The sequence below is a fragment of the Protopterus annectens genome, chromosome 1.part1 (genome assembly GCF_019279795.1).
Source record: "Protopterus annectens isolate FY-2018-M chromosome 1.part1, PAN1.0, whole genome shotgun sequence".
In the NCBI taxonomy this organism is placed as follows: Eukaryota; Metazoa; Chordata; order Ceratodontiformes; family Protopteridae; genus Protopterus; species Protopterus annectens.
In genome coordinates this window covers 119,027,771-119,054,954 of record NC_056726.1, presented here as the reverse complement: position 1 = coordinate 119,054,954, position 27,184 = coordinate 119,027,771, and the positions used below count along the sequence as shown (strand labels likewise).

General features: G+C 43.0%; 1 protein-coding gene across 1 annotated transcript in view; it reads right to left on the bottom strand.

Annotated features, from left to right (window-relative positions):
- The window catches only part of LOC122814238 (dynein axonemal heavy chain 5-like), a 3,525,594-nt gene that overhangs the window by 2,092,593 nt on the left and 1,405,817 nt on the right, over window positions 1–27,184 (bottom strand). Inside the window, exons 46-48 of the mRNA XM_044086840.1 lie at window positions 26,252–26,386; window positions 18,661–18,885; window positions 14,722–14,830 (exon numbers count right to left, since the gene is read on the bottom strand). Of these exons, the coding sequence (XP_043942775.1) occupies window positions 14,722–14,830; window positions 18,661–18,885; window positions 26,252–26,386 (469 nt within the window). The remainder of the gene's footprint in view (window positions 1–14,721; window positions 14,831–18,660; window positions 18,886–26,251; window positions 26,387–27,184) is intronic.

Genomic DNA, 27,184 nt, shown 5'->3' with positions numbered 1-27,184 from the left:
CAACACTCTTTTCCCACACCAGCCAGAATCAGCAGGTGAGGGCTGCACTGTGGCAGGACCTTGTCCGGCGGGTAAATGATATAGGCATGCATAATAGGACATATGAGCAGGTACGACATCACTGCAGTGATTTGATTAGACATGTCCGTCAGCGTGCATCAGATATCCACAGGCAACAGGTCGCCACAGGTGGTGGGGTGGCTACACATCCCCACTCACCAGACTGGAGGACTGCTCCTGAGTGTAGTGGCTCCAGTCCACCTGCAACACCAACAGCAGCAGACATGTGTCATGATGGAGGCTGGAGCCGCACAGCAGCAGGACACTGAACGTGCAGGTAATATGTCACATGTGTAGTTGACTGTTGTGTACACTGGTAGTTAATGCATGTGTGTGGTGTGTCCTTTGTTTGTAGCTGCAACCATAGTATATAATGTGCAAGTGTGATATCCGCAATATTAGCTGCAGACCTTTAAAGGCGACTGTGGTTCACCTGACCTGTATCATACTCCGTAATATTGGCACAGTTGTGCCCACTAACATTAGTTTCCTCCTGTCTGCAGGACCCTCTGGTATCACTGCAGTGCAGCCTATCCATGCTGGTGAGTGTCTATTTACTTTACCTGTTAAGATGTTGATAGTAATAGTACCTTTTGGCACACTTAGTGGTGCCCTTTGTATGCATGTAGGTGTGTCTGTGTCTGTGTGTCAATATCACGCATACTGAGTACTGTTCAATTGTGTGAAACTGTGTGCGTGTGCATGTGTGCAAGTGTGCAAGTGTGCATGTGTGCATGTGTGCATGTGTGCATGTGTGCATGTGTGCACCTGTGCACCTGTGCATGTGTGCATGTGTGCATGTGTGCACCTGTGCATGTGTGCATGTGTGCATGTGTGCATGTGTGCACCTGTGCATGTGTGCACCTGTGCATGTGTGCATGTGTGCATGTGTGCATGTGTGTGCACCTGTGCATGTGTGCATGTGTGCATGTGTGCACCTGTGCATGTGTGCATGTGTGCACGTGTGCATGTGTGCATCGCTGGCAGTGTGAAGACATTGTAAACTGTGTTTCCTGTTTACTTCCCACAGGTTCTGTTGCTGCTCTGGTGTTATCTAGCAGGGAAACTGAGTCAGGTGCCGTGGGTACTGCTACTGATGACATTGTTGTAGTGGCACAGGACGGTATGCCAGGGTCGCGCATTGGTCAGCCAATTGACAGTACACAGCTGTCAACACCATCCATGCGCACAGTTATCCTGCCATTACACCCGTTGTCACCACTGTCCCTAGGTGATGGACAGCATACAGTGGGCATCGACCAGGGTAGTGTGGTACCTGCGGCACATGCTTCCCCACACAGCAGCCATGGGCATGGCCCACACATGGTACCACACAGACAGTTGTCCAGGGGTTCTCGTGGGAGCATCCATGGGCGTACTGCCCCTGGCAGACGTGCCCACAGAGGACTTACAACCTCAGCTATGTTCCAGACTGTCATGCAGGCACAGTCACGTATGGAACGGTACACCAGACAGGGTCTGAGGGAGCTGACAGCATGTCGCACAGCCATGACCGACGGTATGCGTGACATTGCGGCCGCCATCCGTGATTTCACCAACGTCGTAGACAGACGTTGTGGGGACATATTAGACCGTCTCAACAACTACATGCCCATGAGCCAGGGTGATGGTGGGTGGTTGCGTCATCGACGTGGCCGTATGCCAGCAACAGCAGCAGCTGGCAGTCGGCGTGGACGACAACAGGGCCGTCGCCCGTAGTGCCAGCAGCAGCCCCAGCAATGCTGGTTCTGTGCTGTCATCAGACCGCCCCAGGAGACCACGCACGCGTGGCTCTGGCCAGGGCCGACAGGGCTCTGTGTCCAGTCAGCGAACACCTGCTTCCGATGACAGTACCCAGTCTGGGTTGGTCCCGGATACGGTCCGTAGCACCCCTGCAAGGCACAGGTACCGTGTCCGTGCCCAGAGACACTGATCTGTATGGCCTGGCAGGTACAGTCTGTGGCTGTCCACAAACACCAGTAAATGGCAGCCATGAGGTGGAACTGTGTGCATCCATACACACATGCAATATAACAACACCTAGGGCTACCGCATACACGCACACACTGCAGCAACACTGGCCCACCTTCTACTGCTGTCCCTCACCAACACACATACACATACATGTCAATTGGTGGTATGGGTGGCTGACCCAGGCATATCAGGTTCACACCCTGTGCATATGATGAAACTGTGCCACCTCCTGCAGTCTGTAACAACTGTGCAGGTACAGGTTAACATGTTACTGATGCACAGGGTGACCACATAGATGTGTAGTAATAGTATCATGTGTTGAACAGTACTGTGTGCTGATTTAATTGTGGGTATATCACAGCATGCCTGATGCAGTATTTGTGATTGTCATGTCCTGTTGTCTACACCCATGGTAAGTAACATAGTGTATCATCTGCACATGTTGGCATACTAGTGGTAATGATGTCAACAGCAGCCTACATACATAGGTAGCACAGGGGATGGGTAATGACTGTAGTAACACACAATGATGGACATGTAAATTGCAAGTGGCATGTTGGCCACACTAGACTCTGCAATGCAGATGTGTGAGGACGTTGATATGTGTGCATAACTACACAAGTGGTACAGGACACATAGGTGCACACTAGCACTGCATGCACACACCTCCTACCATACTAGACAGCCCCAACACACATAACAAACTGTCACGGAGGGAGAGTCCCCATACATGTCAGGGATACTGTGGTGGCAAGCCAGGGAGCATACATCCTACTAAGTATGGCACCACTGTGAGAAGGATCGGTGTCTGTTATTTGACATGTGTATTACTGCAGGTACGGGCACATGGGTTTATATCCAGTTATTGTACATCCTGACAGTACATGCATGTTCCGTACACTTGTGTGCACTGAGACTGGACCCTGGCCATCTGACCAGTGTGTTTCCATGTACATGTGCATAGCACCTGCATATGTGCAGTGTTACCTTATGGAACTGGTACAGCTTGTTTGTTGTACAATGGACTACATGGAGCACTGTTCACTGTACCTTTGTTTGCATGCATGTTTGCTTGCAATTACCCTGGAATACCGATCACACCTGCAATGCATAGTTATAGGGCTTCTGTGGACTCCTAGTGCCATCTGTGTAGCCTACTGTATGTATCGCCGTCTCCCACTTGAGAGGTTGCTACTGTTTGACCTGTTCACATGTACATTGACTGTGACACAGTGCATATGACCTGCCTGACATGTGTCCACGTGAGCAGTCATGTATGCTACTGCTAGGTAGTCACAGGCACTACACCTTCACACATCCATCTCCTGTTGAACTACCTGCTTTGCTAGGGACAGCCTGCACCTGTCACCCTGGCCTATCGGATATTGGCAAAGTCTCTTGCTACCCCCATAGTAGCTATGTTAGGCAGGGCTCACATGACAAACCCACCTTCATAGGTATCACACGGGTTAAGACACTAAGAGCAATGCTGCACAACGCCAGATGTCTAATCCTCCACATGCATGCACCCAAAACACTGCTTTGCAGGGGAAACATCGATATGTGTGCAGTAACAGATGCCTGGTTCAGGGCGACTGGGGGCACACCAGCACTACCGGGTGTACCCCGGTTGATTCCTTTGCTACAGTCACCAAGGCCATTGCCGAGGGGAAGGTGGTTCACACAGCCTACCTGGGCCTTGCAAACGCCTTGGCAGCAATACCACACTTGGGCATTCTAGGCAAGCTCACCATCCTGAATATGAGCCCCTATGTCACTAGATGGATTGCACAGTGGCTCATGAACAGAACACACATGTTTAGCATTGCTGGAGCCATGCCACACCCCATAACAGTTCCAGGATGTGTCCCAGAAGGCTCAGTCCTGGGACCCTCTTGTTAGGTACATATTTATTGGAGGTACAGGCCAACACGGATGAACTGTGGCTGTCCAGATATGCAGATGACTGCAAACTGGACAACATAATCGACTACCCACCTGACACAGGCATCTTCCAAAGGGGCATCAGACCAACAGACAACTTGTGCCAGGCCCATGGCCGTCTGCTGAACAGTGTGTAGAAGGGGACTGTGCATCCTGTAGTCTGTTCACCTAGTTACCAAAGGGACATTGTCCCCACACACACTAACCTCCTCAGCCAGAAACACACACTTGCCAATTGCAGGATTCAAACCCCTATCTGACTGTTATGACATGTGAGACAGGCATTAGCTGAGCACGCTATTTGCATTACTGGGGTTTCTCTTCCCCTGCTATACTTATAGAGTGCTGACATCATCAGTATTTAGAAAGGGTATGGGCATCCTGTAGTGTCCTATCCTATTTGCCAAAAGGGACACGTCCCTCGCACACTAACCGCCCTTACACAAACACACACACTTGCCATTCACACGAATCAAACCCCTACCTAGTTATGTTATGACACTTGAGGCGGACGATTAGCAGAGCTATTTGCATTACTGGGAGTTTTCCTTTCTCATGCTCTACTTATAGGGTGCTGACATCAGCAGTGTGTAGCAAGGGAGGGGCATCCTGTAGTCTGTTCACCCAGTTTCCAAAGGGACTTTTCCTCACACACTAACCCCCTCACACAAACACACACACTTGCCATTCACAGGAATCAAACCCTACCTAGTTATGTTATGACACTTGAGGCGGACGCATTAGCAGAGTCGCTATTCGCATTACTGGGGTTTCCCTTTCTCATGCTCTACTTATAGGGTGCTGACATCAGCAGTGTGTAGCAAAGGGAGGGGCATCCTGTAGTCTGTTCACCCAGTTTCCAAAAGGGACTTTTCCTCACACACTAACCCCCTCACACAAACACACACACTTGCCATTCACAGGAATCAAACCCCTACCTAGTTACGTTATGACACTTGAGACGGACGCATTAGCAGAGCGCGCTATTCGCATTACTGGGAGTTTTCCTTTCTCATGCTCTACTTATAGGGTGCTGACATCAGCAGTGTGTAGCAAAGGGAGGGCATCCTGGGTGTGGTTTCCTGTTTGCCAAAGGGACATTTCCCTCACACAGACCAACCTCACACACAGACAGACGCACACACACACACTGAGCACATGCAGGATTTGAGCCCCTATCTAACTATGTCATGACACTTGAGACGGACGCATTAGCGGAGCGCGCTATTCGGATTACTGGGAGTTACATTTCTCCTGCTGTACTTCTAGGGTGCTGACATCATCTGTGTTTGGAAAGGGGAATGTGCATCCTGTGGGGAAGCGGACACCAAGCACACTATGGCTAAGCTGTCATTCCCTAGGGCAAACAGCCTATTGTTGACCTCTACACCATTATGTTTACTTGTCAAATGCACATTATTGGTTGCTAACAGACTGTTTGCATATCTTTATTGCCATAGCATTCCCTGTTGGTATGGACAACCTCTGCATCTGTGGAAACTGTTTGAATATGGCAGGGATCCACTATATCACGTATGTCTCTGTAGTCATTTCACTGTGTGCACTGGGCAGACTGCTGTGCTGTGGTTGGACCCTGGCATAACACATGACAATACCAGATACGTGTGTCCCACTGCTAAAACAAGATTTGGACTAAGTCTGTGAGCATGCCCAGTTCAGCCTTCCCATGGCATGTTGTCAAAGTGTGTGAGCATGCCCAGTGTGATTATTCCATATGTTGGACTCTGCAGCCCACCACATTTGTGGATGTGTGTGAACTTCACAAACTATCACCCGTTCATGGTTGTGGGTTGTGTGTCATGTTGTGTAGTTACTGTACAACTGCTTTGTGTGTCAACACAACAGGATTATACTGTGCCTGCAGTGTTTGCATGGGATACTTTGCATGCATTCGTCAACATCCTTTCACACTGACCTAACACTGTAGTACTGTATAGTGTACTGGCAGTACTTTGACTGTGGTGGACAGTAACCTGGCCTTTACTGCTATCACTGCTTTACATTCTGATCATGGGCACAACAGCCTGGTCGGGGCCAGTTGGGTACATCTGACCATGTTGCATTCTGTTCTGATATGCACTACTTACACCAGACTTGCCCAACATTGTTAGTGTATCCCACAACATAGGTGTACAATTGCATACACTAGCGTTGTGCCCTAGTCCATGGCTAATGCAAGTTGGAGAGTGTGTTTGTCCTTCCACACACATTGTAAGTGGAGTTTGCCATGACCAATGTAATGGTTGGTATACTGTGCCTCTGTCTACCTGTGACATGACAGTGATATCCTGGATGAACCTACCATCTCCCGTCCACCCATCAGGATTCCTATTGTGGAAGATTAATGAGTGACTCTATGGGTAGCCTGTGCTGAGGGTTCACTCATGGGTGGGGTGGCTTCTGTGTTATGGATCACACAGTACAGCCTGTCCCATGTAATTCAGTGCTGGGGTTCAGGTCTGTCATGTGCATAGCTCACTGCCATTCAGATTGTACTATGTGCAGCATTTGTATTGATGCCAGCAACACATGCAGAACATGGCATGTGTGTAGGCTGATTGATACTCCTGATGTGGTACTGTTGGGGACTTTACAGTTGATGGAGGTGTCTGCTGAGGTACATCCCACAGGGGCTATTGTAGTCGATTGACCCACTGATGCAGGAGGACTGCAGAGCCACAATGACCTCACCTTGTGTAGATCTGACATCCTTCATGATTAGGTGGGTATATGGTATGTTTCTGTAAACACTACAGCACATGTTTGTCCAGTGCAGGATATCTATCACCCTGTGTCCCCAGGTCTCTCATTACATGTTAACTACATAATGGGTTAACACCTATGTGGTAATTGGTGGACACTTACTGTATATCCACGGGGGTTGACTATACACATTTCTGCACTTAGCTTGCTGACATAGCTATGGCACCAGTTGTCTGTTTGTATGTGGCCCTTTTGTAGGATGCATGTGTCAGCTGGTGGATCATATGTGGTGAGCGGTTTGTAGTCCTCTGCGAACATGTTAGGACACAGTCCTTCCATGTTTGCCTGTACCTATGGGACATATATACCAGACGAGGGGGATACCAGGTCCAAGCCTTGTGGGATGCCAGTTATATCTGGTTTGTAGTCTGACATGGCTGAAGCAGGTCTGACCATGTCTGTTCTGTCCTTGGTCTGGTTTGCAACCCCTCTACTGACATGTGGGTTTATATTTACACTGGTGAGCCTATCTATACTGAACATGTAGGGTATTGTATAGACGCCTTTGCAAGGTCCACATCCACTGTGTGGATCACATTGCCCTCATCAATGACCTGAATGGCTGTTTCAATTGGGTCCAACATGGTTAGGGGCAGGATCTGCACTTGAGAGGGCCACACTGTGTTGGGTCTGGTGTCAGTAGGTCACCGACATCCATATTTCTGTGGTACATGCTGCTCCTTTCCATAGCTGAGCAATCTGGGCTTCTCAGGATTCTGGGGTAGTACTGTTCAGTATCCACTCAGGCAACACCTTTGTTGAGAAGGACCACTGTTGCTGTACACTGCTCTTTGGGTACATATTCTGTGGCAGGGCTGGCATTGAGCAGTAGTGTGGTGTGGCATTCCATTCATCTTAGACTCCATGTTGCACATCGCCCAGGTCACCATCTCATACCATTGCTGCTGTGTGTTTTGCTTTGGAGATGTTGTCTGTTACCTCAGCATCTGCTATGTCAGGGGGCCAGCTGTCTTCTGGGATACATATTCTGCATACATGGGGGTGTGTGGGTTTGCACTGCACCTGTCAGGATGTATGTTGGCAATATGTGTGTGTGTTTGTGGTGTTTGTGTGATTCAGTCCATATCTGTGAATACACAAGATGGCTCCTACCATCAGTTGTGTAAGCCTTTGGATTATCCTTCATGTCCTGTGCAATTTGTATCTACATAGGTTCATAGGTTCATACTAGGCTATCCACCCTGGGCATTTGTTAGGCTAGCCAGAGTGTGTGTGGCTTTTGAGACCCCTTGCTATCTGGATAGTATGGCCATGTATTGTTTGCTTAGCTGTGCCTCTGTCTGGACATCACACAGTGAAGACCCCCACTGTAACTCTACAATCATCCATCCATTTGCCAAGATTCCTGTTGAACAATGTCAGTGAGGGGCTCTGCCTAACATGGGGTGGGAGTCTGGTCCAGGGTGTGAGGAACCTGTGGATTATGTATCTGTCCCACCAGCACATCCTATTTCATTATGTGTTGGGGTTGACATCTCTCACTCTCGCAGCTCGAATGGATATGTGTTGTCTGGGGTGGGGCAGGTCCATCACTCCTGTGTTAGGCATGGCCTCCTACAACAGGCATGCAATGCCTCTGTGTGGGCAGTCTGCAACTGTAGTCAGCTGGGGTGTCTACAGCCTAGCAGCATATGACATATATGTATGACACTTTATCCTCTTGGTAAGGTAGCTTTGCAGTCTTCCTAACTGCTGCAGGTGTCAGGTAAGGTAGATCCCACATGAGTCATTGTACTGGATTATCGGTGTGATTGGGATAACGATAGGGGCACAGTGGCCTCTGTTGCCATAGATGTGACTCCTTTCCTAATACAGTGTCACATGTACACAGTCTTCCTAGCCACATTGGCAATGTGGGTGTCACATAACAGGTTACTGTTCACTTGTGTCCCTTGGTCCCTGGTTACTCCTTCCATACATAATGGTTTACCACCTTTGTGGTATTTCGTGGTACCTTGTCTGGTATTTGGTGGGACATTCATACTGTCCAGTGTCTTCCAGACGGTTGGGGGGGGGGTTATTGTGTGAGAGAGCGGGCTGTAGCATACTACAGACTGCACAGCAGTCGTGCCTACAGTTAGTTGCACGTGGGTGAACTCCACTGCCTTGTACATTGTCAGTTACCTGGACGTCTGGGTGTCTGTGCTGCCTATGGTTACTCACCTCCTTTTATGTAGTGTTCCAGGTTTTGGGGCCATGACACATGGTACATGGTATGACCTGGTAGTGCTGGTGTGCTGTCAGGAGCCTTGCAGCAGGTTTCGGTCACTGCACAGACATCGATGTTCTGTATTCTGGGGATGGCCTAGGGGGCATGCATATTGGGGTGTACACATCTGGCATCGGTCATCATTTCCTTATGTTTCTTCCACTTATGTTTTCTCGGGTGGCGGGTCAGTCTGTTCAGCCTTGCCTACAAAAGGCTGTGTGGAGGTGGCCAAGGCCTTATCCACTACTCAGGCGCCCAGGGGTAACGGGTGCAGGCCATCCCAAGGGCAGCTGCATGGATTGTCAAGCATGACATCCCAACCTGACAGACATTGGATCCCCTTGGACTGACACCAGTAAATGTGCTACTTGCTATGACTGATCATTCCATGTTTCTACTGTGGCATTATTCTTGGTAAGGGTAAGTTGCTGCAAGCGGTGAGTGTCATACCAGCCTGGACTACATAATCGGATAGCTCATCTGTGTCTCTTTACATGTAGGCTAGGGCAGTACACCTCGGGTCATTCACACCAGCATGGACTATAACTGCATCATATTTCTGTTTGCTTTGGAGTGACCTTCATATTTCTGTTATGTGGCATGTTGTGGCGGCCTACAGGCAGCTTACTGTACCCTTTCCTTTGTTCAGTCTGCTGTGCGGGACAGCAGTGTGTCTGACTATGGAGTCACCTATTACAACTGTATCAGGCATGTTGTTTCTCCTTCTGGCCTGTGACTGTTTGGCACACCAGCTTTGTGTGCTATGTTTTGCATGTGCTATGTTTGGAGGCTGTTTCATTGGGTGTCTGCTTTATTGGCCTCTGTTGGTGTGCTGTGTGTGTGATTTCTGCCTCTGGGAATGTCTTTCTGTGTTTATGTGTTTGGTTTGCAGTTGTGGTAGGTCTATGTGGGTATGTATTTGTGGTGTGTGTGTGGTTACCTTCTCCTACTGACTTGTTGTGGGTGTACTGAGTTGGGGGAGCTCTGCCTCCGGTTTGGATGGATGGTTGCATCTCTCACATATATTTGTATTTCTTGGGTGGAGTTGGTGGTTGTCTGTGTACTTGGGGCAGGTGTAACATTGGCACAGGGTTCACAGATTCCACTTGTTGAGCCTAGCCTTACTGGATTGCATGTGTGGACAGATTATATTGCCATACTACTGATCAGTACTTACGTCATTGTTCATGCTTGCTCTATCATGTAGTAGCTTCCTCTTTCTCTTGCATGTTTTGGTTATGGCTGGAGTCCACCATGCCAGGTTTAGGCACTGTGTCTTGTTTTAATTTGGGACTGCATAATCCAAGCATTCCTGGCGGTGTTCATGGCGTGGCTGTCTTGCAGGTTCTGAGGCGGCCCATATTTTGCACCTGCGTGAACTTTCATGGCTTCAACATCATTTTGGAGGTGTGCACATAATGCTTAGCACATGTTTTCCACTGTGTTTCCCGGACAGGGACTCTGGTCAGGGTTTGTATATCCAGTGTGATTACTATATGGTCTGGTGTTACCAATGTGCAATACACTTCTCATCTTAACATCCCGTACCCATGTTGCTGATTATCACATCCAGTATGCTTGCCCCTCTTGTGGGTGTGCTACGTTGTTCCTGGGCCTTTTGGTTTGTGGTTTAATGCCCTTTTGTCCTACACTGTTGCAGCTGGTATACTTCTCCCAGTCTATGTCTGGGTATTTGCAGTCAGCAAATTTAATGTGGTTTGGAGGACTTGACATATTCATGTATTCCAGCATGGGCGCAATGCAGTTCCTGGTGTTGGGCCAGTACTCTGTGGCAGGCTATACACTGGTGGGCAGTTTTAGCCACTGTTACTTGTGCATGGCTAGTCCATGCTGCTTTTTCTGGTGGTAACAACATGGGGGTGTTGTTATCCTTGTCATTGTTGATGGTCGCCCTCCTTTTGTAGCTTGTTCCAAGTGTTGAGGATGTACAGCACAGTCTGAGGTGTGACCTGGTGGTGTTAGGGTGCTGTTGTGAGCCTTGCCTCGGTATTCTGTTACAGCACAGTTATCAACATTCTCCATACTGGGTGGGCTTAGTCTGCATGCATCTTGCTGTTTGACCTTATCCCTTATCTGATTCTTATCCCTTCTGGTACCTATGGAGATAGGTTTGTGTTTTGCACCTTCCTATTCAGGGCACACTGTGTACGACAACGGCCTTTGCCAGTATCCATACAGCCTGCACTGATAGGTGCATGCCACTCCTGGCAGGTGGTGCATCATGTCATGCTCAGCATGTCATCCCAGACTGGCACACAGTTCGTCCCCTTTGCCTACCTGCATTACTCCGGTAATTGTTGCACTTCATCATCTCGTTGTCCTGTTGTGGCATGCTGCTTGTTGAGGGTAGGATGTTAGACGGGGTCCTCAGGTGTGCATATGGTACTTGGTGTTACATTACTTGACACACAGCATTCATGCCTCAGGTGGTGCTGCAGGGCTGCCTCTGTTGGATGCACATATTACACTTACCTGTACATGTTTGTGAACAGGTTGTGTCACATTAGGCATCCCTGTTACTATATGGTGAGTCGGAGAGGGGTATCATTCCCAAGGTTCCTACTGAGCCAATGTATGTGCTATCGTTGCCTCTTTGCCAGAGCCAGGGCATACTGGGCACGCCTCCTTCTGCCTACTGGGGCAGGCTCAGGTTGTTCCTCCTCCGAGTCACGCTGTGCCTGTGGTGGCCTTGGCGATGGTGGGGGGCTGTTTGGCCCAGCCCTATGGTGATCCTGCTGCAGCTGTTTTCGCATGATCATATTATGTAGCATAGCACATACCATGACAATTTGGGTACATGTAGTTGGTGTGTACTGCAAGGCTCCACCAGATGTGTCCAGACACCGGAACCGTGACTTGAGCAGCCCAAACACACGCTCTATTACATTCCGTGTTTGTGCGTGTGCCTCATTATGGCGTTCCTGTTCAGGTGTGTGTGCATTTCTGATGGGTGTCATCAGCCACGGCTCCAGTGCATATCCAGCATCCCCACTAGGTGTCCGTGTGGGATGTCCCCATTGGCAAATGTCTGGTACAGCTGCGTCAGATGCCAGATGTGGGAATCATGGTAGCTCCCAGGACAGCCGCACACACATTCATTATTATGCCCTGGGCATCACACACGACCTGGCAGTTGATGGAGGGAAGCCCTTGCGGTTTATGTAGGCCCTACCCGCTCTCCTGCTGGTGCTTTGATGCGTATGTGCGTGCAGTCTATGGCACCCAGTACCTCAGGGTATTCCGCTATTTGCTGGAAGAGACGCATGTTGCTGGCCAATACCTCACGGGCATTGGGGAAGTATACATGATCACCGACATGTGCTGACATGGCATCCAGGAACTGGTGCAGTACCCTGGAAGCTGATGCCTGTGATATCCCCATCATATCGCCAGTTGGTCTCTGGAAGGTACCTGTTGCTAGTATTCTTAGGCCAACACATACCTTGGTTTCCACTGGGATGGGTTCCCTTCTGTTAGTTCTGTGTGTGAGGCGTGGCCTGCACAGCTCCACTATTTGCTGCAGGAGGTCTCTGTCCACTCTATAGCGCTCTACTATCTCCAGCTCATGTAACCCGTGGTAGGTGACCCTGGGCCTGTACACTCTTCTCCGTCTCCTCACTGCGGGTTGTCTGGCACCATCTGCATTGTCACCACCCTCAGCAAGTCGCCTATGTCTCATTATAGCAGCTATGGCAGCCCCTAACATTTTTGCTCTGAGTTCAGCTTTTTCAGTTTTCACTTCTGATAACTGAACTCCTGTCTTGCAGTGTCTCTTGAGAGAAACATTCTGCACTGCTGTTTGCAGAGTTTTAAGTGCTGGGCTGGCCTAGTATTCTGCCTGTGTAATTGCCTGCATCTAATTGTTTTCACCTGCTAGCTCCAGCAGTATTCCCTGCTAACTTCCTAGTACATCTGTTGTTTCCTTTTTCCTTGCTGTTTCCTCAGGGTGGGGCCGTGTGCAAACCAGCAGAAACAGGCTCACAGTGGCTTACACGCACACATACTTACACAGTTCAGAATCTGCTTATTCAGTTTTACACGTGCACGCCAGCAAACAGTGTTAAACAGCTCCCCAACACGCCCCACATGCTTAGTCTGCCTTACACGCGCACACTGTCTTACACGCGCGACACTGCCTTACACGCCAAGCGCACCGTATTACTCGCGCTTCATGGCCTGCGATGCGCAAGATACACGTCCAGCAAGAAACTTTGGTGTAGGCAACAGTGTACACCTTCCATTTCTTGGCTTTCTCATGTTTACTTGGGGGCACACCTCCTCCCTTGATGTCTCTCTGACATCTGTCATGTAACTCTACCTCCCAATGACTTCTATCCCTTTCTACCATTCCCCCCTGTGATGTCACCTATCTTCTACTCTGTTCCTCCCCCTTCTGTAACTCTTACACTACTCAGACTGTGCTCATTTGCTTTGTGACAGTGGTATTCAGTATCCTTACCTAATTTGCATCAGATTGCCTACTAATGCTTAGTTACATCTCTTACACTTGGCTTCCCCTTGGCAACCACTACACGGTGGCCATGTTGGTTTTCCTATGCTGGTCCCTCCATTGACATTCCATATAATTCATAAAACCTACATTTGTAGGTTTAAAACCTTCGTTTTCATGTTTTATGCAGCGCAGCCCGTTTGCGTGGGGCTGCGCTGGGTTTACACATCGGCACTGTCAAAATTGCGAAAAAAAATATGATTTTACATTTTTTTGCATGGGGTTGCATTGCCAATGGCCACATATTTGGCCATTGGCATGCTGCCTATGACATATGCACCCTTTATTTGGAGCTGACATGGCTCCATTGCCGTGTTTGCAGAAACGTACTCAGTTGTCAACTGAGTACATTTCTGCAGCTAACACGGCTCTTACACGGGCTGTTCTGGGCTTCCTGGATCGCTAATCAGCCTCATTTGCATGCTATTCGGATGCAAGTGGGCTGATTAGCTTAGCCACGCCCACTCCGTGTAAGAGCCGTGTTAGACTAACTCTTACACGGACTTTGGGCTGTTCCTGGATCACAAAGGCTACATGGAGTCTTACACTACTCTTAGACTCCGTGTAAGCCTTCGTGAATCCGGCCCTATATCTATTCCTCTAACTCTTCCCAATACCCCCCTCTCAAAATCATACTAGAACAAGTATTTCAACACTTTCCAAAAATAATGGCAACTTCTTTGGATGCATATTAAGAAGTCCTAAGTCTCTCTTAGTAATAGCAATGCATGAAGTCTTCATCCTGAGTCTCTCTATTGTTCACATCCCCATGATGTGGAGAACAGTTATTGTGCTCTTGCAAAGAGGTGGTCCTTCTACTTGTGATGGGAATGGAAGTGCACGTTTAATTAGTCTCACTAGTATTATTTATAAGGCTAAGAAGCATATTATAGCCAAACTAATAAATGATGAAATAAGTGACCATATTTTCCTGGATATCAGTTGCTTGCAAAATTAACAGAGATCTTTGAAAATGTTACCAAGGACATCGGTAAAGGGCATACAGTCTGCACTGCTTACCTGGAACTTAGCAAGCCTTCAGTGTTATCTCTCCTTCTGGGATGATTGACAGCCTCTCCAAAGTAAGCAATACTTCATACTTAGTTTGCTGGATAGCTAACTAGTGTCAGTCTGGGGTAAATGAACAATGAAGGCCCAAAATTAATTAATAAAAAGCATGCATTTGTATTTACTTTACCTTTTTCGTGTATGTAAAACCTTACGGTCTTTTTCCAGTCAAAGTCTGTAGGTTCCCGAACCTTGCTGCTGCTCAGGTTTTCCAATACATCTCGTAAATAAAGTGCATGCTGTTTAAATAATAATGAAAACAGATTACTAAAATGAATCACGAGTATTATAAAGCAATGATTTATTTTTCAGAAGTTTAAAAAATAGTAATCGGCAAAATTCTGTGTACAAACTTCTTTTATGTTATACAAGGTTTATTTGATGATGGTCATAAACTTGCAACTCAGTTTAAATTTTAAATTTAGGCTAATATTAATAAGAGACTAAAACCTTTACTGGGCTAATTTATTTATTTACAATGGGAGTCATCAATGAAGAGGATACACATGATGGGACAAACAATGAAATGAGGAAATAAGAGTAGAAGCCCTTGTAGCCTGAATTGCAGCGAAGGTCAAAGAGAACAGATTACTGTGGTTCTGGCACGTATTCAGGAAAGTAGAAGACAGTCTGATGAAGAAGATTTAGGACAGATAAGAAGAAGGCAAGAAGAAAAGAGGACTTTCTGTAAATAGATGGATGGATTGCTGTGAGAAAAACCTGTCATGGTCAGGCATGACTGTGGAAGAAGGAAGGAGAATGGCATTGAAGCAAAAGAGATGGTGACAGGTAACATAACACCCTGACCCCATGTAGAAGATGGGAAAAGGAGGAGGAGGAGGATGATGATGATGATGATGGCTTCTTTCTTAAACTCTGAAAATTAATCTCTCAGTATTTCCCTACCTTCTTAAGACTTAACATCTAACAACCAGTTAAACTTCCATTCCTTAGCTATTGGAACAGCAAGTAACTCTCACATTTGCAAACAAATACAATATGCTCTGAATGCATGGATATCAACATGTCCACACCTAAGACGTAAGACATTAAATGCCTTAATACATGCTGCATATCTATCCTGCTGGTTCCCCCTGTCAGGGGACTGCATATTTATAATCCTCTGAGGTGGGGTAGAGAGTCTTCCAAGAACCACTTAAGTCATATTCATCAAGCCATCTCCGGATGGTTTCACATACTCTGAACAAGCTATTTCTCCCTTCTGGTACACTGGCTAGAAAAGCATTCAGTACTGCAATGAAATTTTCTTCAATCACTCTTTTTGTAAGTTGGAGCAACCATGTTATGAATATAACAATATAAGAGTGGAGTATGTCCCATTTCCATTAAACTAGTTTACCATTGAGTATATGTGTTTAGATACTATGTGTACTCAGGAAACAAGGCAATATATTTATGTAATAATTGATGTGCATTTGTATTTACGGCAGTTGGCCTTTGAAGAACAGTAGAGTAACCATATATGAGTATGCATATGTTTCTTTATATGGTATATATACATGCATAGACATGTCTATATGTATAGTATTCATTTAGTTTTCATCTGCAAGATCAAGATTTTGTCTAAAATACATTCAGAATGAACAGCTGACTTACCTGGTCAACAAATTAATTAACTAATTAAACAGTTTTCACCTCATATATCTTATAGGTAAGTACTAGGCTAACTGTATTTGTGGGCCATTTTAAGCTTAGCCATTTTCCCTTGGTGAGAATCAAACCCTGTACCTCTGATTTATGATGCAAACACTTTACCCACTATGCTAACCCACAGTTCTCTAAAGCCTTTCTTATGTGAATACGTGACTAACTACCCTGAAGGGCCATTTTTAAGCATAGCCAGTAAACTGAGATCACAATCAAAACCTGAACTTTGCGTCTTTAAGGTGGGGCGCCTAAGTATTACACCATCAATATGGCATAATAACTCAAAATGGAATTTTCCCATATTAACAACTAAAAAAAATTACCAGTCACCTCATAAAACCAGGTTTATTTCAATATAAAGATAAACCAATGCTGGTGACTAATAAAACCTGCTATTTGCCATAACAGACAATCATTGTCCTGGGTATGGAAAACAGTTTCATTCTATACCATGGAAAACCCACCAGATAGTGGCACTGTTATTGATGAGTTTCGGGTAAGCAATTCCATACCATACTATGGAAAACCAACCGATGATAGCATGGCTGTTGATTAGATGAACTCAGTGTTCTCTTGCAGGCTAGTTGCAGATTGTGGAACTTTGACTAAATGATGATTTTAGAAGAGCATTCATTCATTTTTTAATGATTAGAATTGATCAAATCGGTGAAACCAACTATTTCATTTTTCAAAGACGTGACCTTACTGATAAAACACAACTGTTTCAGTGCATTACCACTACCACTGTATGATGCTAACACCATTTATCAATACCATTTATCTGCCTGATCTTATTAAAATGAAATAAACTCTAAAGTCTGTCTTGTTTGGTACAATCTTCATTTTTTTCATTTCTTTGGAGGGTAGGAACTACAGATGTTTGCTCGTTTACAAATGTGAGCACTAACCTTTAGGTAGTCATGCATTATCATGATATAAGCAATCAAAGGTGTATTTTGATCTTCTCATTGGAAAGTGACAAGCAACCATTTTTTTACAGCAAGAGCTAATGCCTACCTGTGATTTGTTGTATTTGGCCAAAGATGCCATTTAGGTAGGTGTAAACAGCAGCGTTCATACGCTGCTCATGGGTAACTGTAAATTCACCACTGATGTATGTAGTATAGCTCTATTTTATCAGGGCAGTTAATCCACTGACTAATGTATTAGGCTACTAATACACTTACAAGTCATATGTGTTGCTTTCACTGGGCTATTCAATGGTCATTTTGCCCACTTGTCTTTTGGTTTGCTTTCACTGAGCATGGTCATTTTGACCACATTCTTATTCAGTGACTTCTCCTATGAGTTGACTCATTATGACTCAACCATATTGTCCAATGGGAAAAGATTTCTTGATCTCCCATTGTCTGTAACATAACAGCTTGGACTTAGCCATAAACAACCTAAAGTATTTATAAATATGTATAGACTTGTTTAGTTTGAGAAGTGAGTACCATTACATGCTTAAAAAGGGTGGCAAGCACTTTATGAGTTTCTACTTAAAGGTATCTATGGTTGTGTATATTATGGCCCTTCTTATCACAGTAGTATTACTCCAATATTCCTTTGTTCATTAGGCTGAAAACAAAAAGTTATCTAACCTATAGTTTCATGTTTTCATTAAAAAGTTAAAAACTATTTCATTTAAATAAGTGTAATTTTATATCAGCATCATGTGAATGTAAAACATATTTACCTGCAAACAATTACAATGCAAACTCCCTGACTACAACCATTCAACTAAATACTTCCTTCTACCACTATCGTCGTCTGATCTACCTACCTTCCCTCCTTCCTTCTCCTAGTCCTTCCTTCCTTCTTGTCAATCATCTACAGATTCCCTTATCCTACTTCTTCCCTCACCCATCTTCCTTCTATCTATCCTCTCTCCTCTCCTTCTCTGAAATTGTTACTTAATAAGTTCTTCAAACACTAGCCTACTCTCTGTTGCCACCTTTCTTGATGTATTATCGTCCAAACAGAATGTGTCTTACCCTAGAATTACCATATATAAGTTTTTTTTTTTGCTTATTCAGACATATATGTACAACAATCTTATGTTTGTCAATGTTAAAATACTTAGTGTTTTTAGTGTTTTATATCAGTTTGTATAACATTAGCTTATTTTTACTGTATTATGGAGCTTTTCTCCCCAGGACTCTGCTGAAAAAGGGCTATGGCTCAGTCAGACATACCTGATCAACAAATGTAAAATAAATAATAAATAAATAAATAAAATTTAGTTTTTGTTTCTGCTGAATAGCAAATGAATGCAGCCAATACAAAGATCTCCCACAAGTTATTAGATGTGTTCTTTAAAAGAACACTAACAGGATGACACATAATTCATAGCACAATATGCTTTTCAGTTACCTAAGTTCCATTCATATTTACATACCATGATGCTGTTTTCTAACTTCAGCTTATGGTAGCTGGAGATGACTTCCTCTGTGTGCTTCCAGTTCCCTTTTGAAATGATCGAACACAGGCGGTTGATCATGCCGGAATACTTCTTCAGTGTGCTAGAAAATGCCTTGCGATCTGTTTTGGCTTCCAAAATGGTAGCTTCACAGTCCTTGGTCCAGAAGAAAAGCAGTCCAAGGATGGAGACTTGAGCCTGGTACTTCAATGTATAAGAACAAGAAAATCAATTTAGTAATGATGGAATGTCAGTAACGTATACAATACAATGTCTTTGAAAGGCTAGGAGTTATTTCTTATAGCCATTGTTCTGCTGTTATTATCAACAATGTTGGTCCATATTATAAGTCTGTATGCATGCAATACTAACAAAGACTAGCCTGCCTTCTGGGAAGGCACAGAGCTGTCCTATAAAAGCTATGTTTACATGGAAAGGTGAGGGCTAATGACAAACGACCAACAGCAATGCCTTTTCCCAAAGTTGACACTGTCAATAAAGAATATTTTCTAATTTTCTCTTCCCAACTAAAATGACAGAATACTTCCCGCCAGCAAATATAATCTAAAACTGGAAATTAAATGATTTCAAAGAGAAACAGTATGTTCTTAAAACAATTAATATCCTTCTGCTACTATAAGTATCAGGGTAGCCACTCAGCAGTGTAAAGATTGGCTCTAGGTGATTTGGCATATTAACTAATGTTGATGTGACACGCTGACCCCATGTAAAAAATACAGTGATGATGACTATGCTGTATCACACACATTATTAATTTGTAAACTGTGATTTGATAAATGGCCGCTTTAGTAGACAAACGTTTAGACATAAAGGGGTAGTTAAAATAAATAGAAAACTGAATAAAATGTAATTCCTAAAGGATTATGTGGTCCAAAAATAAACAGTATATCCATAAACTATAAATAAACATTAAATGTTGATTATGCACCAATAAATTCAGTCTGCATATGCAAAATCAAGAACTGTTACCATGCTGCCTTGAGTGGCATGGGCAATACTCCAATAACTTTGAGGGGCATATGGGGTATTTAAATACATGCTGTGACAATTATTTATGGTGAGGTATACTTATTTAGAAGGAGCAATACTTAAAGATGGGTAAGAAAAAAATAAATAAAAAAAAGAAAAAGTGCAGTTAAGTAAACGACAAAGTAGTACACTTATATTTCAGTGACAGATGCTATGAAAGATTCCCAACTTAGAGCAGAGGGGCAAAAAGATCATGCAGGTGATTTTACTTTGAGTATTTAGAGAACTTGTGGAGGAAAGAAGAAGAATGAAAGCAATTGTTATTTGTTTGCTATACTTTACAAATTGGGGGGACTACAGCTATAGCTTGAAAAGCACCATCCAATTATTTTGGTAAGCAAACAGTGGTGTTCCCAGAATGAAGTTATCAAACCAAACTGAGAAAAATCTTCTATCTGCATTTCAAGTGATGATGGATTTTGAGACAGCCGCAGTGGCAAAGAATGACACTCCCCCCAACACACTTCAGCAGAAAAGGTGGTATACCCACTTCAGTAGTGTTCTTGCAATCGGAAGTTGTCAGTAAGCATTTAACCTTGTGCAGGGTACAGGTCTTGCAGGTGATTCAAACAAAAACCAGAAGAAAAGTATATATACCAAAGCTACCCACTGGGACCATAGTTGTGTTTGTGTTATGCCATATAACAGACTACACTTAGCTTTCCTGATATCGAAGGCAAAGTACAGATTTCAAGGAAAAAGAAATCATATCTAGATGCTTAGTGATAGAAAAGTATAACAGCTTTATACAAATATGAGCTTCGAGAATACATCCACAACATGCAGGAGAGCTTTTTTTTTATTTTAGATTTATCGTAATGTGAAATATCATGACTAATTCATGCTGAAGTTAAAATCTCTCCAAGGGATTCTGCAGCCTACATGAAGGTGTAGTGACTTCAAGCTAATTATATGAGTAAGAAAAGGCACATAAAGGGTGTAAGGGGCTACCGTTTAGGGACAAAAGCCCCTTCTGATGCAATCACATCTGGGAATACTGCAGTAAACACAGTCCGAATCCACAGCTCTGTCATTCCCCAGAGATAGAAGGGACCTGTAATGGAGTGCCAGGATTGCTCATTGGTAGCGGGTGTGAAGCATCTCATTAGCTAACTTTGTTATGAACGCTGAATATATATAACAATTGGTCTGAATGTCCAGTGCTAAGACCCTAGTCATTAACGTTAGATGCATAATGAGCTCATGGTCTGAATACAAACTGCTGCATGCTGTATAGCAATGAAATTGTAAAGAAATTTTTACTAAAACAGGTTCAGGTTTGGCAAAATACAGTTTAGACAGAGGCCAGGAAAGGGAACTGGCTTAATATTTTTCCAATAAATCTCCTTTGTTCAAGTAGACAACAGTGTTCACTTTGCAAATCCCAGGCATAGTACCTCTGTGAAATGAATGGTTACAAAGGACCCTAGATGATGTTTCACTAAAGGTTAAAGTACAGGCAAAAAAGATGGAGACAAGAAATTGGTCACTGGAAGATGAAGAACACTGACAGGGAAAACAAAAACACTGGAACACAAATGTGATGTAATATCTTTTATTGGATCAACACAGGTTTTGCAATTACTTGAGCTTTTGACCTGGCATGAGTCCTTCATCAAGAGTTATTAAGTTATTGATGTTAAATACAGTGCTTAGATATCCACTTGTGCCTAGAATATGAAGTACATTTATTTCCAATTGGTTAAAAAAGAAATCTTGAAAAATGCTGATGTGGAAAAATGCAGCTCAGACTACAAAGACAGACACTGTGTGTGTGTGCGTGTGTGTGTGCGTGTGTGTGTTTATACGTGTGTGTGCGTGCGTGCGTGTGCATGTGCAAGTGCGTGCATGTGTGTGTATCTGTCTGTGCGTGTGTGTACGTGTCTTTGCGTGTGTGTGTGTGTGTGTGTGTGTGTGTGTGTGTGTGTGTGTGTGTGTGTGTGTGTGTGTGAGTGTGTGTGTGTGAGAGAGACTGAAATGGTCACAACATGCTATAAGAATCAGAGCTCAGCATGTTACGTTAAAGTTTGTGTTCATTCAGCAGAGAAGATAACACTCAGAGAGACTTCTCTTGAGATTTAATGAGAAAATAAATTTGAAAACAAGAGATGTGTGAGAAGATTAGTTAAATCCAGAGAAGTAAACAAGAAGTTATCATTTGTAACTTGTTAGTCTGTCTAAACAAGTAATATTCATGAGACAGATGTTTTGGTTAACAGAAAATATGAATTAGCAATAATTTCTAGTTCATGATGATGAGAAAGACAGGGACTACCAGTAAAATAAGGTACAGGGATAAAATGTATGGATGCTGCATGCAGTTAATACACTACACAGGCTATGATTTAGTTAAATAAGAGAGGGAGCGAGAGAGTGTGAGTGTGAGAGAGAGAGAGAGAGAGAGAAGAAATGATGCTTTTATGTCAGCTCAAAGTCCTGAAAAACTGCAGAATTGAATAAAGTTTTGTTATACTTTTAAAAATTAACATTAAGGCCTTACTGACTGTTAAATTTATGCTTACTGCTATCTTGACCAGAATGTTGCCTTATGTGAAAGTAGCTGTTTTCTTGTCAAGAATAAAATACAGATGCTAAAACAGATGCTAGTAATCTGAACTGTTACTGTTAATATTCTGAAGTAGTCATCACTTTGAATTCAGAGTAATTCCTCAAAATCATGCATTACAAAAAAATCTGGTGTTCTTTAGCATACATTGTTTATGTCTGCTGTTAATTGCTCCAAAGGAAAAGTTAGTACTATAGTGTCTCATAAAACCAGTATCCAGGTCCATACCACCGAGTGTCAGATTAAACGGTACTTTTCCATTAATGGGGCAACAGCTTTTTTTGGCCTCGTTATAATGTTGTCTTCATTGTCAGGTATAGGGACTAGTCCAGGGCATGTTTTCAGCCATATTTTTGCTGGGCAATAACAATACTAAGAAATTATATTTATTACAGTCTGACTGGCCAACCACATAAGACTAAGACAGAGATGCATGTATACATACACACACACATAATTGTATGCAAAAATGTGAAGCTATTTAGTATGTGACCCAATGGAAATTATTTATTTTTAACGAACACACGGATACACTCTACAGTAAAATGCAATATTTACGTAAAGTGAACCCACGTTTCTACATGGGGACAATGTACTACTTGTTTTGCTTAGTATAATCTAGGCACAAAAGGCGGTACGTGAAATTGCCCGGTCTGTTTTAAAACTGATATTCAGCCTCACACGTGAAGCAATACAAAACCGAATGAGTTATTTTAAGTACTTCTACTTGAAGTCATTGGGCAAGGTCTGCTTGGCTGGTTATAAATTCCTACAGAGGTACATTGAAACTGATGATATGGACTGCAGTGAAATGGCCAAATGTCATCATTTGCATTTGAAGATGTTTTAGGTGCCATATGATGATCAGGAGTCTGCATCGAATTTTGCTCTGTAGGAATTTATATAGAAGTAATTCCTATATACAGTCAGAGAGAGACCTTTAGAAGGGTCAATTGACAATGGATACATGTTGGACCCTTTTGGATTACTCCCTCCTAATAACTCATTCATTTCAGGCCAGGCACTTTCGTGGTTTTGTAAATATTCACTGCAGCTTATTTTCATTTGTGTCATTCCAAAGACACTAGTCACATTTAATATTATTGAAAATAATGTTATAAACAGACAACATTATAACTAGGCCAAAAAAAGTTGTTGCCCTGGTAACGGAAAAGTACCGATTAAACAATTGAATTAACTTAATCTCCATTGTTTTATTTCCAAAGGTGTGTGGAAATATCCTTTAAAAACCATAACTCTTATATCTGATACTAAATGATCAGACTGGGAAACTTTTGCTGACACTGGCTTGACAGTTATTTTACTTGTAACTGTGTGTCTATGGGCATTCATCCTAGTTCGGAGTAACTGACTTGTATCTCATGTGTAATCTGTCTCTGAACACTTCCTGCTTTTAATTCCATAAACCATGTTTCAGAAGTGCACATAAATGAACCCTGTGCTTTGAAACTTCTGTTCTCTGCAATTGTTATGTTGGAAGCTGTATAAATCATGCAACATGTTTTGCACCTTGGAGGGTTGCAGGGTTTTGTGCCATTCTAGACTATGTTGTGTTCTGGACTAAGTGTGCTTCTAACAAAATGATTTTTTTTAGATTTGGTAGTTGTTTAAAAGACATCAATGGGAGTGCTTGAAAACTGACATGGAATTAACTATAGAACAGAGTCAAAAGATAATAAAGTAGGTATAAGTTGGGAAAACAGCAGAGGATGATGGGACCTGCAATGTCTACAGGCAGGTGGCAGGCAGTATGATACTGACTCCAGTAAGACTGCAGAGTGAGGCACATAACATTTCAAAATAACTAGATTCTGCATGTAGGACAATGGTCACTGATGCACTATAGAACAAAAAACAACATTATTCTGTTATACCTATCTAACACACTCCCTCCTAATAAACACCCAAGATACATAGGGACACAAGTGGGTTGGTTTGCAGGATTAGGCTTATAAATGCCCTGGTAGTTGTAAGAATAGTATATACCTATGAAGCTATAGACCCAAGGCATTTCTCACTGTAGATCTAACAGTACTCAACAAAGTACGGACAAGAAATTAGTGAGGATAATGGTGAAGCTAGTTTGGGAAAGCCAGAATGGTTCATAAAAGGGAAATTTGCCTATAAACTATTTAAGAATGAGAACTGACTTCATCAAAAGAAAGAATGGATGGAGGAAAAACAGTGGGGTGGCAGTAATCTTCCATTTACAAAACATTTGTGATTCACTGAGATGGGAATTACTGGCAGATGTTCTAAAGAGTTAAACTTTAATCCACAGTTTTAAGCTGGATAAGTTTCTATACAATCAGAGAGAGACCTTTATAAGGGTCAACTGACAATGGACACATGTTGGACCCTTTTGGATTAAGAATCTGTACATGGTAGGAGTACCTACTGTCTCTCCAAGCCTGTTTGTTTTATAAATGTTTTGTAAAGAGACAGAATATGGCACTCAATAGTGAGTTTTGGGAGATGATATTACCTCATGTCCCCCTTACAGATGACTATATGTTATGTACAAAAAAGTACCAGAGTCACTGTCATATGTGTAGGATATGTTTTAGAAGCATGCAATGCAGTCAGAGCTCTACTGTTATACAAATGTTCATAACCATAACAAAAGTAAAGGGTGGGATGGAATAAAAATAGAACTGCAAAGGTTAAAGGACACCAGTTAATTACCACAGATCAGATTGTACAGAGACTGGAGTTAATGGTGACAAGGTATGATAAGGAGGCCTAACAAGGACTGTGCTGCAAAGATGGAACTGCTTGTCATTACTATTGCCAGATAAACTAGATGATTAAACCAGAACAGCAAATATTATGAAGGATTCACAGAAAATGCAAACTTTGTCAGAATAAATGCTTTGCAAGGTCACGGAAATGGGTTCATGCAAGCAAGATGGATGGGAATGTTCTGGGCCTTAACACGTATACAACAGTATCCAGCATCATGTTTGGGGATGAGGGTCATAGAGACCAAAACAGAGTTGGGACTGGGGGGAAGGTGAGAAAAGGAAATGGAAGGAAGGATATCGGATTTAACTGAATTATTAAGAAACTCGTATTATAAGATGCTGCTGCCACATATAACTATAAAAATAATAGTTTTCCAAACATATGTTAGTAGCCCATATAAATGTTACTACTAATATTAATCAATAATATTAGCAAATAAGAATGCATTTTTAGGTATATTAGTTTTGAATCTTTATACTCAAATGGATATATTTCATAATTCATTGGTACTTAAATTGTCTGTTACAAAATCACTTAAACAGAAGCATAGTTAGGGTTGGGTGACAGGGCTACTGCTTTGGGTGCAAAATACCAGAGATTGCAACTGTGAGATGGTCGTTCAGGAAATAGCGCACTACTGGCATTTAGAAACTAATGCTGATAGTGCATTAGTGATCAGGGCTGAAGTGTATCAGTGCTCTGTGTGTGGTGTGTAAAGAATTTTTTTGTGCTCCTCATGGACCACTGAGGTGAGAAGTGCTAGCCAGATGCAGGAATGGACATTTTTTTTGTCTCTCTAACCTTTAGAGTTGAGGAGTCCATTAATTGGAAACTAGACATTAATGCTATGGCTCTGAACTTAAAGACCATGCTTTCTGTTCTGTGGAGCTTTTCTCCCTGGGCTTCTATTGAAAAGGTGTTTGTGTTTAGCTAAGTCAGACTTTCCTAGTCAATAGATGCAAATAAATAAATTAGTTAATTAATATAAAACATGATCCTCCATGGGAATTACTAATTGTGAGCGAATGAAAAATAATACTTCATGAAATCTATCATATTGCTTCTTAAGCTGCAGTGAAAATAATTATATCTCATTAGTAAGTATACAACACCTCACAGTTTTGAGGTATATTGCTACTAAAAAAATCTAAAAACATAAGAAGCAAGTCTGATTGTTTGCTCCCTTACCTTATATGTCCATTCATCAAAAGTCATTCCCTGATCAATGTCTTGAGCCACTTTGTAAATATTGCTATCTATTGTTCTGACGATTGACTGCTGTAAGCTTGATAGCCAGATCTCTAGCCCAGAACTTAGAGTAACCTATGAGTAAGGAGAGAAACAAAATAGCATTAAAACATCAGCAATCATAAAATAAAGGCATATATAAAATATTTCATGGAGCACTATCAACAGTGATAACTGCTGCGCTAAGTGACAGATGAAAAATTCAGAAGATCATCAGATGTACTAATAAACAATAAGGAATGTCAGGGAATGTGTAACTGCATAATACCATCACTTGCTGAGGTGTGTCAGTGCACAAACTGAAGCTGATGGCTTACTGATGAGAGCGTCTAAACTGGATGAGATGGTGATGTGCCTTATGGTATGGCATTCAAATTGGTGTTACATTAGTGAATGCCATTTCAAATCTGTTGCTAGTTATCTTGTTTATCTGGGTGCTGAAGTAATGAAAAAGAAAATAAAAGAGAAAACAATATTAATACGGATAATGACTCCCCAGTTCAGTCCAATATTGAGCAGTGTGGTATGAAAGGATGATGCAACTCTGAAGCCATGTAGCTATCGTGCTATTGGAAATAATGGAGTGTAAAAAGAATGTGTTTCATGGGAAAATGTAGCACATCTACCATCAGATGTCCTGAAACCACAATATATTTACAGGCACTTTTGAAGCTGACACTTCACTCACCAAAACTCTACTGAAGACTTGAGTTCAGAAGACATCTCCCTGGATGTGTACACAGATGAAGAAAGAGTTTCTTAGGTGCTACAGGGAAAACAGCTATGCTGAATTAAAATGTTTGCTTCCTCCTAATTCACATTCTGAAAATTCTGCTTTTTGTTAAATTGCATCACAGGGAAAGGGGCTGTAAG